Raw genomic sequence first — 19605 nt, forward strand, 5'->3', positions numbered from 1 at the left:
GGCGGAGGCGGGGGACATGAGGACTCATGGGTGGGGCCTGGCTCCCAGCGTGATGACGTTGTGCGTGATGCACGTACGCCGTTGGCGGTGAGGGAGTGCGGCTTGAGCTGTCCGTGTGGAGATTTTGATGTAAAAAGTCGCGGGGTTGAGGAAAATCCTCATCGATAATTATCCGAATCTGAGAGAGAGAGAGAGAGAGGAGGATGGAGCGGGACAGTAACGGGCTCCGGCAGCAGGCTGGCAGCGGCCTTCTGGGCACCAGGCTCTGAACTAACGGACTCTCCTTTTGTGATCGGAGCTGAGGAGGATCCGGCCGAGCCCGAGCCCCCCCCAGCCCCCTGACCTCTCACCCCCCCCTGACCTCTCACCCCCCTGACCCCTCACCCCCAGCCCCCCTCACTCACTCACTCACACACACACACACACACACACATACCCCCCCCCCCCCCCCACCCCTCTCCTCCCCACCCCCCCCCGGCCTCCTGGCCATGAATTTCCAGTCTCAGCCGTCTCTTCATGCCGGCTCCCCGGGCTCTGGCTCGGGGGGTTCGGGCGGCTCGGTGTCGGTGTCGGTGCTGGGACCTCCTGGCGGGGCGCTGGGTCTGGGCTGCGGCTCGGGTTCGGGCTCCATGCCGGTGTTGTCTCACTCCGGCTCCAACTCGGCCGCCTCGGCCACCTCCCCAGCCCAGGCTCAGCAGCTGGTGCTGTCCAACTCGGCGGCCATCCGAGCCGAGATCCAGCGCTTCGAGAGCGTCCACCCCAACATCTACGCCATCTACGATTTAATCGAGAGGATCGAGGACATGGGGCTGCAAAACCAGATCCGGGAGCATGTCATCAGCATCGAAGGTAGGAACGCGATCATTGCAAACATCGGATCGATAGCACACCGCTCACTGGGCATATCAACACCGATTACAATCGGATCTCGGATCGATATGGCAGTAGATATCTGCACTGATATCGCCTGGGATGTGTGACATGGCGATAGGTGTAAATTCCGACTGTTGGGAATAAATCTACTTTTGGTAAATGTTATGCAGATGTGCTTTGAAAAAATCCCCCTAAATATTCTGTTCGATACGTTGTTGAGAAGATTTCCTATCATTGTTATAAATGAGAAACTTTACATTCTGAGGTCCGTTCAAACAGATGCTGAATGTTCAAATAAAAGCCAAGTTATCTGAAAACCTGTCTTTATTGTGGTAAATACGCTGCTGCCTAATACTGGGACATATGAAAACTGAAGGCAAAGAATGCAATATTTCTGAGTAATGTTTCTTCTAGATGAACACTGCTTATTAGATTAGTGTGTAGGAGACTAGCTGGACATCAGTTCTGCTTTGTTTACAGGTAACCTGTGAGATTAAATAGTATCTTGGACAATTCTGATCATTTAATTTTGTACCTTTAATCTCATGTTTGAGATTGTATAACTTGCATATTGAAGAATAAAGATCAACTTCATGCTAAGATTTTGCTTATCAACAAAAGTGGATTATTATTTGATCATGTCACTGACCTTGTCAGTACTGAGCATAGATTGGACTAATTTATTTATTTTAGTATAATTTACATACTATACAAATGATCGTGATCACAACGTTTAGGACAATTGTGAGATTCAAATGCAACAGCACATATAAATTGTTATGTTTGTATGGGACAGCAAGGTTGTAAGCATTTGCTTGACTCTGTATCCATTCATTTAACTGTTATATCTCTTTAACACGTACTTATTGACATGAGGGTGAGATGGAACAGTTACTCCATTTAAAAACAGAAAATGCTGGAAACACTTGAGCAAATCAAGCAGCAGCTATGGAGGGAAAAACTGAGTTAACGTTTCAGGTTGATGGCTTATCGTCACTAAATACCTCATCCTCATAAATATTAAGGAATATCATATTAGCAGTTAAGATATGCTTTGCCATAAAATATATGGATTTAGGGGGATGAGATGTGGTGCTCCCAGATATGATTCCTGCTCCCTGTTCGGTCATTTGGATAGTGATTCTTGTTGCAATGTTTACTGAGTAAGAAAGATAATTTGCTCTTTGCTGATACAGATAAACAGATTAATCTTGCTTTCATTCTGTACCCAGTCAGTGTAGTGTTTATTTTAAAGCTATAATAGGGACTAGTTTACTCTCCAGGAAGAGGCGAGTTTGATCATGAATGTTACTTCAGGGGCTTAGGTTATTTAGACCGCAGGTTATCAATCAGTTTCTATCTCTATTCTTGAAGATTTGAGCAATCTTGCTGCACTTGTGAAAAAAAAGTGTTTTGAAATTGATCGAATGCTGTGTACCTTTTCTCGTTTTGGAGCATGGTCAGGACTGGACATGGTAAAAAAATGGATGTAAAATGTGCAATAAGCACATTGTGGTGCTGTGTGACACTGTTGCAATCTGGATGAAGACCTCATTGAATTGACAGCTCTGTTGCATTATTAGTTTCCCAGCTGTTCAAACACTGCACTGTGGTAGGCAGCACTGTGATTATATCAAACAATTAATTTAAATAGGATTCTGTTCTCTAGAACTATATCTCAAAGTGTATGAACCAAACATTAATTCTAATGCAGCATTGTAACATTTGTAGTAGATTGTGTGGGTGTCCCAGGAATTTAGAATTGGCAGTGAATATTGGTTTGCTCGACCATGGTAAATCATGGACAAGTAAATGCATCCCATTTCAGATCCTACGAGTGGGAGCTTTCTTTTGTGAGCCTTATATTTTACACATTCCGATAAGTGTTGAGGAGGGTCGTGAGATAATAAAGGACACTGTGTATATTATTGCATTGGGTCACTGTTGTTTGTCATTGTTCCTTTATATGTTAATTCTGAGTCCTGTCTCCGATCCAGAGCATTGTTGCTTGTCATCTTTACTTGAAAGTGAGCTTGAAATTTCTTTGGGAGTTTCAGGATAATCATATTGCTCATTGTGGGGCACTCACAGCAAGGAAGTTATGCTAAACCTTTATAAAGCTCTGGTCAGGCTGGAGTATTGTATCCAGATCTAGTCACACTTTAGGAAGGATGTGAAGGTCCTTGTGAGGGTGCAGAGGAGATTTACCAGAATGGTTCCAGAGTTGGCGGGGGGGAATGGGGTGAGAGGGGAGTGGGATGAGGGAGGGTTGTGGAGGGAGAAGTTTATGTACAGAATTAGTTAGGAAAGGCTGGGGTTGTTCTTCTTGGAGCAAAGGAGATTGAGGGGAGAATTGATAGAGGGGGACAAGATTCTGACAGGTTTGGATAAACTAGACAAGGGAAAACTCTTTCCATTGGCTAATGGTGCAAGGACTAGGCGATACAGATTTAAAAATTAGGGCAAGAGACGCAGGAGGAATGTGAAGAAAAACCCTTTTATACAGCGACGATGAAGTGGAAGCGGAGATGATCAATGATTTCAAAAGGAAATTGGGGTGGTCACTGTCAGGAAATAAATTGCAGAGACACGAGGATAAAGCAGGGAAAAGGACTGACTGAATTGCTCTGCAGGGAGCTGGCATGAACTAAATGGGCTGAATGGTCTTCTATGATGTAAATGACTCTATGACTCTAAATTATGCTTTGGACAAGCTCAAAATATTATGTGCAGTTTTGGGGATACCCTTAAAGAGAGGGTATTAGGCCATGGCGAATGCATATCTTGGATTCAGCAGAAATAAGACAGGGGTGTGAAACCATATTTATGAGAAGAGAGTTGAAACATGTTCAAACTATTTTCATAGGAGCTGAGTGGGCCAAGTGATTTAAGAGGTTTTAAAAAACAAACGGTTGAGGCTTTTGATAGAGTGAATAGGGAAAGACTGTTTCCTCTTGTTGGAGTGATGAAGGATCATCAATTTTAAACTGTCACTGAGAGTGAAGAAAGTTTGGGAGTAATGTATTCCAGTGGGTTGTTGGAGTATGGAATGATTTGAGGCAGAAAACACTTCACCTTTTAAGGAAAACATGGGTAAGTATTTGAAGCAGAGAAAGAAGCACGGCTAGTGGGGAGAGAACGAGGCAGTGGGATTTGTTATGGAGTTGACTCGAAACGTCAACTCTTTTCTTCTCCGCCGATGCTGCCAGACCTGCTGAGTTTTTCCAGGTAATTCTGTTTTTGTTTTGTTATGGAGTGCTGTGCCAAAGAGCCCATTCAGACACAATGGATTGAATGTCTTCCTCCTATGCTGTAAACATCTGTGATTCTGTTGCCTCTAATGTGCAAAACCTTAGGCCATATTTAGATTATTGTTTCCTGTTTTGGGAAACACAAACTAAGAAGAATATGAAAGTAATGTAAATGGAATAGTGTAGATTTACCAGGATATTCGTGGGGATAAAGGGGTTAAGAGTGATGTTAGAAGTTAAGGATCTTCACTGCAGCTGAAAAGCTGATAGAACTCATCAAGCGCACACAAGATTTTGAGAAAGTAATAATGATAAGTTCTTTCTACTGCTCAACAAAATGGTAACACGGCAGAAATTTAAGATAATCAAAATTTTTAAAGGGAGGCTAGAAAGAATTAATTTTAGAACGTGCAGTTCTCTGTCACAAAATAATAAAATATAGTGTCCATATATCCTTTTGAAAAGGATTTAGAAAGTTGTGTGAAAAGAAAAGTTGAGCATTGGACTTGGAAGCAGGAGGAGGCCATTTAGCCCTTCAAGCCTGTTCCGCCATTCAACCTGATAATGGTTGATCTGGTTGTGGTCTCAACTCCACTTTCCTGTCTGCCCCCATAACCTTTAATTCTCTTGTCTATCAAAAATCTATCAAACAGCCTTGAATAAATTAAAAAACCCAGCTTCTACTACCTCCTGGGGAAGACAATTCCATACACAAATAACTCTCTGAAAAGTATTCTCCTCATCTTTGTCTTAAAAGGGCGACCTCTTAGTTTAAAACTAGTCTCCCCCACAAGGTGAAACATCCTTTCAGCATCCACCCTGTCAAGTCCCCTCAGGGTCTTATACATTTCAATAAGATCACCTCTCATTCTTCTAAACTCTGATGGGTATCGGCCCAACCTGTTCAACCTTTCTTCATAAGATAAGCCCTTCATCCCAGGAATGGGTTGAGTGAACCTTCTCTGAAATGTTTCTAATGCAATTATATCTTTTTTCAAATAAGGAAACCAAAACTGTGCACAATATTCCAGATGTGGTCTCACCAAGGCCCTGTGCAGCTGCAGTAAAACATCCTACTTTTATATTCCATTCCCCTTGCATTAAACACCAACATTCCATTTGCCTTCTGAATCACTTGCTATAGTTGCATATTAAGTTTTTGTGATTCATGTACCAGGACACCCAGATCCCCCTGTACTACAGAGTTCTGCAATCTCTTTCTATTAAAATAAATGCTGCTTTTCTACCCTTACTGCCAAAATGGACAAGTTCACATTTTTCCACACTATACCCCATCTGCCAATTTTTTGCCCACTCACTTAACCTGTCTATATCCCTTTGCAGACTCACTATCTCCTCTTGACAACTAAACTTTTCTAACTCTCTTTGTGTCATCAGCAAATTTAGCGACCATCCATTCAGTTCCTTCACCCAAGTCATTGATATAGATTGTAGATAGTTGAAGCCACAGCACTGATACCTGTGAACACACCATTAGACCCATTGATCCCTACTCTTTGCTTTCTTTAGCCAACCAATCCTTTATCCATGCTAATATGTCAGCCCTTACACCATGTGCTCTTATCTTGTGTTGTTTCTTTTGATGTGGCACCTTATCAAATGCCTTTTGGAAATCCAAGTTCACCACATATACAGGTTCCCCTTTATCCACCTTGCTTGTTACTTACTCAAAAACTCTAATAAATTAGTTAAACATGATTGCCTTGCACAAAAAGATGTGGCGAGTGAGCAGGAGAGAGGGATTAGACTGGGTTGGGTATTAAAGGGTGTGGGGAGTTGGATTAGATTGGGTGGGACATTGAAGTGATGGGGAGAAAGTAGGAGAGGAGTGTTAAAAAGAGGTGCAGAAAAACACTGGCCCTGATTTGGGCTCAAATGGTTTAGCTATGTTCTGTAACAATTTGATATTCTGACTGCTTCCTTTCTATTATAAAAATATTGTTCTGGGGTCTTGGTTGCTTTAGTTGTTTAACATCATCTTTCACTTGTGGGATCTATGTTCAGTTACAAAAATAAAAATGGTGTACAGAGGTCTTTGATTCATGCAGATTGCATATAGCAAAATGTGCCCACAGCCTGAAACCAAGATAAATTATCATAGCATGAGAAGTGGAGGTTGGGTGCTGAGTAATTTATGCAAATATGCAAGCTTATATTTCTGTTCCCAGAGCAACATAAATTTATTTTTAGGCAATTTTAGCTCCAGGTTAGTTCCATTGTCTTCTGAACAGCAGCTGTAGCTGTGTGAAGCACGATACATATGCATGGTGATTTGTCCTTCCCCCAGGTTTTTCCACTCATGAACACAGTGGTTTGACTAGGTAATGGTTTTCTGGACTCTGGAGTGCCCTCCAATACCTCAATCAACAGTCCATATCTAATATGTGAGCGGAAATAACACCTGTCAGTTTGTTTTCCAAATGTTTCATGCCTAATCATGAGCACCACCACTGATCAGGAGAGGGATCCTTGGGTGGATTTTTTCCGTTTACCAAACTACCTTTAATTCTCTTCACCCCACTGCCACCCCAACCCCTCCCACCCCACTCTGGCCTTAATTTGAGGGATCCTGCAGACTCTTGAAGGATTACAAAGATTGGTTATTTGCTATAAAAACAGAAAATGCTGTAAAAACTCAGAAGTTCCAGCAGCATCTATGGAGAGAGAAACAGGGTTAGTGTTTCGAGTCCGTATGACTCTTCTTCAGTCATACGGATGCGAAACGTTTACTTTGTTTCTCACTTGTTGTACGGAGCCACTGGAAGCAACAATTCAGTGCGTGCAATTTACATGTAAATAAGGGGAACAAGGTGGGTTATTTGGCAAGTGTTTATGGATGTGTTGGTTGACTGTAAGTCTGTAAACCCAGTGTGAGGATAAAGGAAATGTTAGGTTCACTTGTGAGACTCTGTTGGCAGAAATATTTTGTGGCCTCAGTGTAAAGTTGGTCCTAGTACTGTTTTTGCACAGGACTGCTACTTTACAGGGTTGTACGTGCATGTCTGTGTGATTGTCGCGTTAGATTTCTTTCTAAATTGATTCTGGTATGATCAGCACTCTGAACTTTTGGAAGTTAGAATTTTTTTCCCCAGGGAGTTAATAGAAGATTAGACAAGTGGCTATTGAGCTTTAACATCATTTCAAAGGGAATTGAATAAGTGTTTCAAGAAGGATATAAAATGTACAAGAAAAAGAGAGTCTTGCATTTCCATAGTGCCCTTCATTACTTCCGGAAGTCCCAAAGTGTTTTAAAGCCAATAAAATACATTTGAATTGTGGTCACTGTTGTAAAGGAGGAAACATAGCACAGCAAGCTCCCGTGTACAGCAAGACGATAAGTATTGCTGAAAAAAGACATTTTGTCGAAACTTTTTGTCTTGTACTCGTGAGGGCAATCACAAGAATACCAACGTCAGGGGAAGCAATAACTTTATACTGCATGAGAAGAGAGTGTTGACTGGTTGGCAAGTGGACGCTGATTGCTAGAGGCGTTGCTGTGGAGAATGCACCATTTAGTGGTGATTGACAGTTAACTGCCAAGCACAGTTTGAAATTTAAACCAGGCAGCTTGACTCTGATTGGTTAAGTCATTGCCCTGAGGAATGAATCAGCGAATGGCTGTCACTTAGTTTGTTTAGCTGAAACAAGCGCAATGTGTGTACATGTTCTTTCTGTCTGCAAAGAACAGGACCCTGTGTATTAATATATGTAGCTTCCAGTACATGCAAATGCAGCACATTGTGAGTCCGAGTGACAATCTTAGACTGGTTGTCAGTGTCATTCTTAGCACATTGAGGATTATTCAGCAAATGCTGTCGAATCGTGAAATCATATCCAATGTTGGACACTGTGTTTTGAGTTTTGCAAACACAAGCTGATTGGGCATGGTCTGTACCTTGCCTGTTGTGAATAGCGGAAGAGACATGCTGTTTGATACGATCTGCCAGTCTTTGGGGTGTACGACCGACATATCTAGCATCACATGGCACTGAAATTCATTTATCGCATTACTCATTTGTGTGATAGGTAGAATGTCTCTTTGGCTTGACAGCAACACCCTGTTTGTGGCGAATACCACTCGTGTTGCTTCTGCATAGTAGCAGCGTGAAATAGCTAGCTTCACCTGTTGCTCAAATATTTGAGATGCCCAGGGTAATCTGAAGTAGGCTGAGCACTTTTCAGTGGATCTGGCTACCTGGTCAGATCATTTCACGATGTATATCGCGCAAACTCATGAATGGGCCCAAGGCTGTCACATTCGACCCAGAAAAGTGCCCAGTCTACCTCAGATTATCCTGGAAGGGTAAGGCATCTCAAACATTTGAGCAATAAGTGAAGCTACCTGCTTCACACTGCTACTATGCAGTAGCAACACGAGTGGTATTTGCCACTAACAGGATGCTGCAGTCAGGCCAAAAAAGACGTTTTGCCTATCATACAAATAGGTAATGTGTTAAATGAATCTCAGTGTTAGTGTGATGCTAGGTACGTAGGCCATACATCTCAAAGCTAGGTGGATTGTATCAAACAGCATGTCCTTTCCACTGTTCGCAGCAGGCAAGGTACAGACCATACCCAATCAGCCTATGCTTGCAAAATTCAAAGCACAGTGTCCAACATTGGATGTGATTTCACAATTGGACAACATTTGCTAAATAATCCTCAGTGTGCTAAGAATTACACTGACAACCAAGTTAAGATTGTCAGTCCGGCTTGCAGTGTGCGCATTTGCATGTACTGGAAGCCACGTATATTAATACACAGAACTCTGTTCCTTGCAGACAGAAAGAACATGTACACGCATAGTGCCTGTTTCAGCTAAACAAAATAAGTGACAGCCATTCGCTGACTCATTCCTTAGGGCAATGGCTTGACCAATCAGGGTCAAGCTGTCTGGTTTAAATTTCAAACAATGCTTGGCAGTTAACTGTCAGTCACCACTAACTGGTGACAGTTGGTGGCAAAGCCTCTAACGATCAGAGTCCATTTGCCAACCAATCAGCACTTTCTTCTCATACAGTATGGAGTTGTTGCTTCCCCTGACATTGGTATTCTGGCGATTCTCCTGATGAGTGCAAGATGAAAAGCTTTGACAAAATATATTTTTTCAACAATATTCAAGTTCTGTTCTATCAAATGGCTATTTAAGATGCTAAGTATCAAGTTTGCTTTTTTAATGATGTTGTTTTGGAGACAAATATTGGCCAGGACACTTCTGCTCTTTGAAATAGTTCCAGGGGATCTTCTGTCTACCTTTCAGAACAGATGAGGCCTTCATTTAGCAACAACTTGCAGTTGTATATTGCCATGAACATAAGAAGTCCCAAGGCACTTCATAGGAATGTTATGAAGCAAATTTTGGTGCTGATGACATAAGATGACATTAGGGGAGATAGCCAAAAGCTTGGTCAAAGGAGAAAGGGAGATGGAGAGGTTCAGGAGGTAATTCCAGAGCTTAAGACTGTGGCAGCTGAAGGTATGGCCACCAATGGTGGAACAGTTGAAATCACTAGTGCTCAAAAGGCCAGAATTAGCTGAGCACAGACATCTTGGAGGGCCATGAGGTTGGAGGAGATTAGAGATAGGGAGCAGTGAGGCCATGAAGTGATTTGAAAACAAGGTTAAGAATTTTAAAGTTGAGGCATTTCTCGAGTGGGAACCAGTGTAGATCAGCGAGCATAGGGATGGTGGGTGACTATGACTTGGTGGGAGTTAAGACAGGCAACAGAGTTTTTGATTACCTCAAATGTTAGGAGTGTGTTGGAATACTAAAGTCTTGAGGTAACAAAGGCATAGGAGTGTTTCAGCAGCACATGAAGTTGAGGCCTGGATAAAGTTGGGTCATTTAATGGAGGAGGAAATAGGCGGTCTTGATGATGGCATAGAAATGTGATTGGAAACTCTTCTTGGGATTGAGTATGACACCTTGGTTGCAAATAGTCAGGTTCAGCCTTAGATAGTTGCCCAGGTGGCAATTGGAGTTCGTAGCTAAGGAACAGTGTTTGCAGAGGGAAGTGACAGCAGTTTCTTCAGTCTTCCCAATATTAAATGGGAGAAAATTTCTGCTCATCCTGTACTGGATGTCGGATAAGCAATCTGGTAATTTAGCAACCCTGGAGGAGTCGAGCAAGTTGATGTTGAGGTGGGTGTTGTCAGTGTACAGTGAAACCCAGGTGATGTTACTGAGCAGTAGCATATAGATGAGAAATAGGAGGGGCCAAGGATAAATTTGGTGCCAGGCCAAGGTGTGATTTGCGGAAGAGCCACACTACCACTGCCAAAGGATGATGGGGTGAGTGGTAGAAAGTCTATTAGGCAGTGAGGCTTCATTTACCAGAATATGTCAGCACCGTTTGGGCAGCTTTCCATTATAGCCATGATGACCATGCAATCATCCACAGTAAGCCCATGCATTGCAGGGCCCTTATTGATTAGTGGACAGACAATCTGGCAGGACTTGTGGTGAGAACTGATTAGTTCACAGGGCCAACAATGGGAGGCATGAGTTGGACAGGGAGGAGATTGGCAAGAATATCTCCTTGTGGAGGCACTGGGCAAGAAGTTTGGTGAGCTAGTTGGACTGGGCAATTGGAGTTGTTGCTTATAATGAGCCAGCGTTGAGTGTCTGTCTCAATGAATCCTTCCAAGGATGCCAAGAGAGGCACAGAGGGAAACCGTAGGCTAACCTTAGAGGGCGTAAAGTCTGGAATGGTGGCAGGGGAGCAGGAAGGTTGCGGAGTACTAAAGAGAACTGGGAGGGCAGAGTACCTGAGAGGAGAGAAGTGAAAGGAGCCATGACGATTGAAGAGAGTTTACGAAGGGTAGAGAGAAAAGGTTTTAAAAAATATGGAAGTAGAAGTGATGGACTCTGGTTTGGAGTGATAGCCAAAATACACATGTGAATGAAAAAGGGAAAACTCAGCTATGTAGGCCTGGTTATGTAGCAGTTAATAAGAGATGCAAAATCCTGAGGATCGGGGATATGAGGAGGGAGATCAGAGTTAAAAACCAGTATTGGGGTCCTGATATAGGGAGAGTGGAGTCAGTATGAACATTGACATCTCATCTGAAAGATGGCACCTCTACCAATACAATATAGTAGATTGATATCATTTGTGCTATAAACTGCTGCATTTTGCCTCCTCATCACTTTGTTTCTGTGAGCATTTCAGAGATATGTTAAGTTTATTATTTGTTTTGTACATGTGCTGTTCCCCTTGAAAGTGAAATCTGGCACTAAACTTACCTACAGATTTCCATTATCTACCAGGAGGTTCCACTGCATTAAAAGTGTAAAGTATGCTAAGCAAGAAGTAAAAATAGAAATTTCATTTACAATTAATAAACAAAATCTGTTTATTTTTGCTCTCACCTCACATTATTTGTAACCTATTTGTGAGCTATCCTCATTATGATGTTTTGATTTATACAAACCTGTTTTAAGATGGTTACCTATCCTGTTCCCCTATCTTGCCAAATCTGATTTTAAAAAAGTATGTGTGTGTACTGAAGCAATTTACATTATAGATGAGGAAATGTTACAGGGAGTTTTGGAGTGTGCTGTAAACTAGCACCAGCTGCTTTGCACCCATTTCTAAGACCAAATTATCAACTGGAAACTGGTGTCTCATTCAGTCTGGGTCTATATTATCACCTGCCTGGGATACTAATGATAAAGGGGTTGGTGCTCAAAGCATAGATCAGCTCATTTTTTCCCCTGAAATGTCTCCCTTTGCTTCCTCACAATGCTGAAGTGTCTCATGCTAGGCTATGTGTTCATTAGAACTCGTAGCTATAAAACTATTAAGGTAACACTTGCAGCACACAAGCTGACCAGCGAATCAGGAAGAAATTAACTCTGATACAAAATGGATAGTCAAAAATAAAATTGACCTAGTCTACACTGAACCAGATGATCTCAGTCAAGGCAGCTGTGGAGTGCACTAGGGAGGGGCAAATCGTCCAAGATTCCTGCCTCTGACCATTATCCAGTGGCTTGTGACGCGTGGTGAAGACAGAATTAGGCTCAACAGTTGCTTTGCTAAAATGTTGTCAAATCAGGATTTTTTTGTTTTGATTGCTATATTATGAGAATATAAGAAATGGAAAATAGTGGTTATTGCAATTGCAGGTTTCTACGGTCTGCATTTTACATTCTGAATTCTTATTATCTGCCATGTTTCTGCAGTTGTATACTAATAAAACAAATGTTAGCTTCAGTGATAAGACTGCTTGTCATTGGTTTGCAGACACTGCCTTTCAGAGGCTGGTAGTGGAAGGAGTTGTTGAGGAATATGGAGGGAATGTCCTATCCGGAAAAGTTTGGAAATGATTGCTCCATCCAGCTGAATTGTCCATTTATAAGTCGACTGCCAATACTTGGTGAAACATCATAGCAGTCTGAGTAATTAATAGAGTGAAGGTAGATATTAGCCATGATCTAATAGATAACAGAACAAGATTAAGGTACTGAGTGGCCTACTTGTATTCATATGTAAACACGTCGTTGCTAGTTGCTGATTGTACTGGTGAATTTGGATAAGGACTTGGATCTGACTTATATAGAGTTGTCTTGGTAACAAAAGCGCTGATAGGTGACGATTGGCAGGATATTGACTTGAACGGTGAAAGGTCGGGGTTGGACTCTGTACTGATATATGTGGTAATGATTTTCAGCTGATATGTACTGCGACGAGGGATCTTCCAGTCTCAGCTTTTACAGCGAATATAAATTTTATGCTGCTAGGTGGTAGCAATGATAAGAAACAAATCCAAAATGAAAGGCTGAAATTTAAAAATGGCTTCTTGATTGTTACGGTTTGTTGGAATCTTGGGTGCATGTTTGGAGGTCTTGGCATTGTGTTTGACTTGGTTTCTTGGTGTGTGTCTGTGGTCCCGGCAGTGGGATTTATATAATAATAAAGCTGCTATTCTCATGAGAAACTTTGTGGTGATCAGATTTGGGTTGGGATGATCTGGGACAGTGGAACTAGATTAAGATGAAATACTGAATATTATAATGGGCAGTGTCATTAAGTGTGTTGGAACTCCTTGTGGCATAAACCTTTTCCCAGAACAAAGCCTTACATTTCAGATTAGGAAATAACTTTTCTCCAGTTTAGTTTTCAAAACTGTTAAAGAGGTAAGTGACTGGAGAGCACTGATGCTGGAATGATCTGCACACAAGAAGTAGGATGTTATGGTCCCCATGAACAATTTGGATTTGGTGAAGAATAAACTTGCATTTAGAGAGCTCGTTAGCACACTTCTCGTAAAGATTCCAGTATGCTTCAAATACAAGAAATGACCTGGTGTAGTTACAATTGTATAAAGATATAAAAGCAAAATACTGTGTGGATGCTGGAAATCTGAAATAAAAACAGAAAATGCTGGAAAAGCTCAGCAGGTCTGACAGCATTTGTGGAGAGAGAAACAGAGTTAACGTTTGGAGTCTGTATGATTCTTCTTCAGAGCTGAAGAAACATTAACTCTGTTTCTCTCTCCACACTTGCTGTCAGACCTGCAGTTACAAGTATGCTGTGAGTAAATGTAGCAGCCAGATTATATGTACTAAGGTTCCACAAAGAGCAGTGAGATGAATTTCCTTTTAATCTATTATTGGTGATGGAGGGAGGAATATTGATCGAGCTACTGGCCTGGTTCTTTAGGTGTAATGGAATCTTTAAGGTCCACTGGAACAGGAAGGTCTTGGTTTTTAATGTCTCATTTGAAGGATAATCCTCTGCAAATGTAGTTCATCAGTTTGATTTTCCAGAGGGCCTAGTGGCCATAGCATTTAGAAATACTAAACCACACAGAGCGGATGGTCCCAAGTTTGATCCCTCATTTGTACGTGGTTAGTTAACTTCAGTTGGGGCAGTGCTTGTGAGCAGAAGCAAATCAACCAAGGTCTGTGCTTCTGATTGCTACTGAGTGACCTTCCAAGAAAGTCCAAGTGTACTTGGTACGAGAGGACAGGATTGGTTTTGGGCAGGATGCTCTTCACAGACTGATATTAGCTTGCAAACATTCTTTAAAAATGGCCAACAGCACAAGGAATGAGCATGTGAATCTGCTGGCACTCAGTGTACCCAGCAAGAATACATCTCCTACAAAGTAGGGAGGAAGAAGATTGAGGGGAAAAAGTCAAAAGTGGAGAGTATGCTGTATTGAAGTAAGAAAAGAGGATGACACTAGGTTAGTTCAGCTCATTGACTTCCTGATGGTGAGCTGTGTCATAATGGAGGAAGATCCAGACCTGGAAGCTAACTCCATCCAGAGGGAAGAAGTTGTCACTGATTATAGTTTGATTTTTTTACCATCTTGACCTGTTGATAATGTTAGGGTACTGGTGGAAAAGATTTGAGGATGATTCATTTTCAGACACGACAGTATCGTGTCCTCTGAACATTTCCTTTGTTGCTATCATGAGAAAAGGTTTTCTGCTTAGTTTCTTGTCAAATCCATTGAATGTTTGGTGAGTACTCTGCCTCTTTTTTTTTGCAGTCTTGCGCTGAATGGTTGCATCGCTTGGAGTGGGAGGTCTTTTAAGTGTGTTGGATACTCTATCTAAGTCTTTATTAAGGATGTTGCACACATGGTTTGAAGCTAAGGAACTGCTCTGATTCCTGCAGCCTTCTGTGGGCTTTCAGGGAATATTTTCAGGAAACAGCTGTTGTGTTGGTGCTGTTGCAGCTATTGTTTTTCATTCCCTTCTCTTCAGAATTTTTAAGCTGGTTGCAGTCATTGCATACCACAATATCTGAAAAAGTATCCTAAGGAAAGCATTACTTCCTAGTTTCAGCCTTGTTACTGACGTGTATTTTATTTTAGTTGACTGATCACAATGCTTTTCAGCGCAGCTGTCATTCTAGTTGGTGCTACTTGCATGGATGAACTTTATGCCTCATTTCTATTGCTGGATGACCATCTTGAGAATAGTGTCTTTGTTATTTTCAATGCATTCTCCTTTCTTGCTCTCTCAAACACTTGGCAGTTATATGTAGGTGGCCTGTTCAGGCTACCCAGACCATCAGAGTTGCGCAAGAAGACTGGCATTTACTTTTTTTGTCCCCCCTGCCGTGCTCTGTCTCTCTTTCAGATTTTTTTTCTTGGGATATGGGCAACACTGGCAGGCTGTTATTAGTTACCTTAACCAAGCCAGGGAATCAACCCTGGTTCAAGAGGAGTGTAGAGGAGCATGCTAGGGGTAGCACCAGGCTTACTTACAAATAAGGTGCCAACCAGGCAAAGCTACAACATGAAAATAGTGGAAAACAGCGGAAGCAGCAGGCTACATACAGAGCTAAGTGATAACACAGTGAATGGATCAGATCAAAGCTCTGCAGTCCTGCCATGTTCAATCATGAGTGGTGGTGGACAATTCAACAACTAACAGGACGGGTGGTGACATGAGCATTCCCATCATCAGGGATGGAGGAGCCCAGCATATCAGTGCAAAAGAAAAGGCCGATGCATTTGCAGCCATCCTCAGCCAGAAGCATTGAGTGGATAATCCATATCGGCCTCCTCACATGTTCTTCACCATCAGAGCCCTCAGCCAAATCAATTCACTCCACGTCACATCATGAAATGGCTAAAGGCACTGGATACAGTGAAAGCTATGGGCCCTGACAACGTCTTGGCTGAAGTGCTGAAGTCTTGTGCCCCCTAGCCAAGCTATCCCCTACAGCTACAACACTGGCATCTACCCGACAATATGGAAAGTTGCTCAGATATGTCCTGTCTGCAAAAAGCAGAACAAATCCAATCTTGACAATTACCATCCCACCAGTCCAATCTCGATCATCCGCAAGGTGATTAAAGGAGTTGCTGATGAGCAGTGTGTACTTGCATATTGCCTGCTAACTGTCGCTGGGTCAAAATACTGGAACTCCCTCTCAAAGAGTATTATGGGAATGCTTGCACCACACAGACTGCAGTGGTTCAAGAATAAAGCCTACCACCACCTTGAGGATAATAAGTGATGTGGTAACTGCTGGCCTTGCTAAGGACAGTGCATCTTATCAATCAATTTTTAAAAACCATTTATTTTTGAGGGTGTTAAGAGCAAGCACATAGTTTGGGACTTGAATCGCATGTAAATCAGATAAGGTTAGGCAGGTGAGAGCCTTCCTGAGGGACATTAGTACACCAGCAACTTTCATGGCACCATTTCTGCTGTCAGCCGATAAATTACTGATTATTAAATTGAGTTTCAACACTTGCAATGGTGGAATTTGAAGTCATGACCTTTTGGTTCTATGTCCAATCTGCTAACCACTGAGCTGCCATTTCTTCTTCGCGTCGCTTCTGACATTTGAGTTCAATGTATCGCCTTGTTCTGTGATGAAGTGTGCTGGTACGCAGTTGCTGTGCCTCTGAGCTGCCCTTGAGCACTTGAAGAGCATCCAATTACTGTTGCAATGTGGTGTAGGTTTGTGCTACGCTTACGTCCTGAGAGCAATGATAGAGCTCCCTTTAGCAGCAGAAAGTAATATAGAAGATTTCCGCTAATTTCATAGAAAAACATGCTTTTATTTTTCATCTTTTCATGACCTCCGGATGTCCAGAAACATTTACAGCAGGTAAAGTACTTTAGAGGTGCAGTCATTGTTGTAATGTAGGAAACACTGAAGCCAACTTGTACACAGTGGGTCCCACAAACAACAATGTGATAATGACCACGCAATCTGTTCATTGAGGGATAAATATTGGCCAAGACATTAGAGTTAAACCCCCTGCTGTTGCTCAGAGTAGTGCTTTAGAATCTTTTACACATCCACTTGAGGGAGTTTGATGTTCATGAAAGAAGGCAGCTTTGACAGTGCAGCAGCCCCTCAGTACTGCATAGTGTCATCAGCCTGGATTTTTGTGCTTTGATTCATTGACTGGGATTTGAACCCACAATTTTCTGACTCTGAGATGAGAGCGCTACCAACTAATACACAGACCTGACAAATTCTCTTCTCTGATGAGGTTTGCAAGGCCTCTGATCTCAGACCAGTGGAATGCATCAACTAGTTTAAAACTCCACTTGGTTTGTGCATGTTGCCAGCAAGTTCCCATTTGTTGGCATTCTTTGGTTGAGAAAGAGGTGGTGGGGCAGCTTTTTGTATTGACGAGGGAGTCCCAAAATTTTGATCCAACTGCGATGAAGTAGGGATGATATGTGACCAGGAGCAGAACCTAGAGGTGATGATGTTTCCACAAAGTTGTCCTTGTCTTTGTTGGTGAAGGAACTTGGCGTTTGGGAAGTAATGCCCAGTTTGTGCCACCTTGTTACATGATTATTTATTGTATCTGGTGATGTATGTCTTCAGATTCTTCATTAAAATACTTAATTCATTGTGTTCTTAGGCAGAATTTTTACCTAAAAATTTAAACTGTAAAACTTGCTTAGTTTTATTGGCACTTAATACCTGGAAGTATCATGTTGATCTTTTGTTGTTGGTAACTTTATCCCTAGTCGTCCTCTTTGGAGGCAGTGAATTTGTGCTGGGAATGGATGCTGGATATTTCTGGTAACTTGCTGAAATGGTTATCACTTATGTATAAAGTTTGCCCTTGAATGCTGACAGGCTATTTGTCTGTGACAGACATCACAACTGAGCTTGCATTGACCCAACGCTGTTACATGATCACTTCCAGAAGTGGTCACCGATCAATGTTAGAGGAATTAAACCTGGAGAAGTGTGAGGTAATGCACTTGGGGAGGGCTAACAAGGCAAGGGATTACACTATGAATGGTAGGACCCTGGAGAGTACTGAAGATCAGAGGGACCTTGGTGTGCATATCCATAGGTCCCTGAAGGTAGCAGGGCAGGTAGGTGGTGGCATAGTGGTATTGTCACTGGACTAGTATTCCAGAGACCCAGGGTAATCTCGCCATGGCAGATAGTGGAATTTAAATTCAATAAAAACCTCAAATGATGACCATGAAGCCATTGTCGATTGTTGTAAAAACCCATCAGGTTCACTAATACCCTTTACGGAAGGAAATGTGCTGTCCTTACCTGGTCTGGCCTACGTGTGACAAGTAAATACTGGCTTGGTCCAGCAATGCGCAGACCCCGTGAATGCATAATAAAGGTAGATAAGGTGGTTGAGAAGGCATATGGGATACTTGCCTTTATTAGCTGAGGCATAAAATACAAGAGCAGAGAGATTATGCTGGAACTGTATAATACTGTTAGGCCTGGTTAGAATGTGATTGCACTGGAGAGGGTGCAGAGGATATTTACCAGGATGCTGAGCTATAAGGAAAGATAGGCTGGGGTTATTTTCCTTGGAGTAGTAGAGGTTGAGAGGGGATCTGATAGAGATGTATAAGATTATGAGGGGCGTGGCTAAGAGGAGAGTTGAGGAGAAACCTTTTCACTCAGAGGGTGGTGGGAGTCTGGAACCCACTGCCTGAAAGGGTGGTCGAGTCAGAAACTCTCCTAACGTTTAAGAGGCGTTTAGATAATCACCATAACATCCAGGGCTATGCGCCAAGTGCTGGAAAATGAGATTAGTGTAGTCAGATCTTTATTGACCGGCATGAACATGATGGGCTGAATGGTGTCCTCCTTTGCTGTAGATGTCTATGAGTCTCTGAGAATGGGAACTCTGGTTCATTTTTGCGCCTGCCCCTCCCTTTGCAGCAGAATTGAGGCTAAACATAGACAATACTGGAAGCCTTTGGAAAGTCGGGCACAGCACCTGTGGAGACAAGTGACAGGTTGTTATTTCAAGCATGACTCTACATCAGAATGGAGGCCAACCATACTTGACTCACAGGCACGTTGGTTAAAATCAGCAAAGTCACCATGTGCTAAGAATTATACCCGAGATTGCATGGTTTCTATGGTTCATCTAATGAGTGGAGAAACCTGCTGACCCGCGGGGAAACATTCAGTTGTTCCTTCCTTTAAAAGAAATTCTTCAACACTTCACGGTGGTGATGTAACTTTTTTTTAGCTGACCTACGATGGAGAATGTGCATGAACTTCAGGAGCTATAAGGGGTTAGCGTAGATGTAGACATTGTTACAGGTCGGCTTGTGAACCAGACTCTGTTCTGGCTTTCTATTGAAGACATTATGTTGAATGTTGGGAGTTAAGCTCTATATTGCTCTACCGAACTTTAGCCTGAGTTCAGTGGACCTGCTGTCCTTTGTCAAAGTACAGCTTTCCGCCTACAGCCATAATCTTTTAAACTGTTGCTATGGCACCCCAACTTCAATTTGTTTGGCAAGTCACAATTTTACTTGCATGCCAGAATATTTGGTGGTCAACTCCAGAGGCCAAACCTCATTTGTGGTAATCAGGGATGAAGTTAATTTTGGACAGTGTAATATTTAATAGAGGTGTGCTGAAAGTCTGCATTAAGTGCCCTTTTAAACTGAAATTTCAGATATGAATTTTCAGTATTTGGCCTCAAAGCCAATAATTTTACCCAATGTGACTCTGTTTCAACC

At 42.3% G+C, this 19605-nt stretch overlaps 1 protein-coding gene across 1 annotated transcript in view; it reads left to right on the forward strand.

Moving 5' to 3' along the window:
• The first annotated feature begins 468 nt into the window (after positions 1-468).
• The window catches only part of agap3 (ArfGAP with GTPase domain, ankyrin repeat and PH domain 3), an 847377-nt gene continuing 828240 nt past the window's right edge, over positions 469-19605 (forward strand). The window contains exon 1 of the mRNA XM_041189384.1: positions 469-849. Within this exon, the coding sequence (XP_041045318.1) occupies positions 489-849 (361 nt within the window). The 5' untranslated portion in view covers positions 469-488. The remainder of the gene's footprint in view (positions 850-19605) is intronic.

This window comes from Carcharodon carcharias, chromosome 6, assembly GCF_017639515.1.
Source record: "Carcharodon carcharias isolate sCarCar2 chromosome 6, sCarCar2.pri, whole genome shotgun sequence".
Taxonomy (NCBI): Eukaryota; Metazoa; Chordata; class Chondrichthyes; order Lamniformes; family Lamnidae; genus Carcharodon; species Carcharodon carcharias.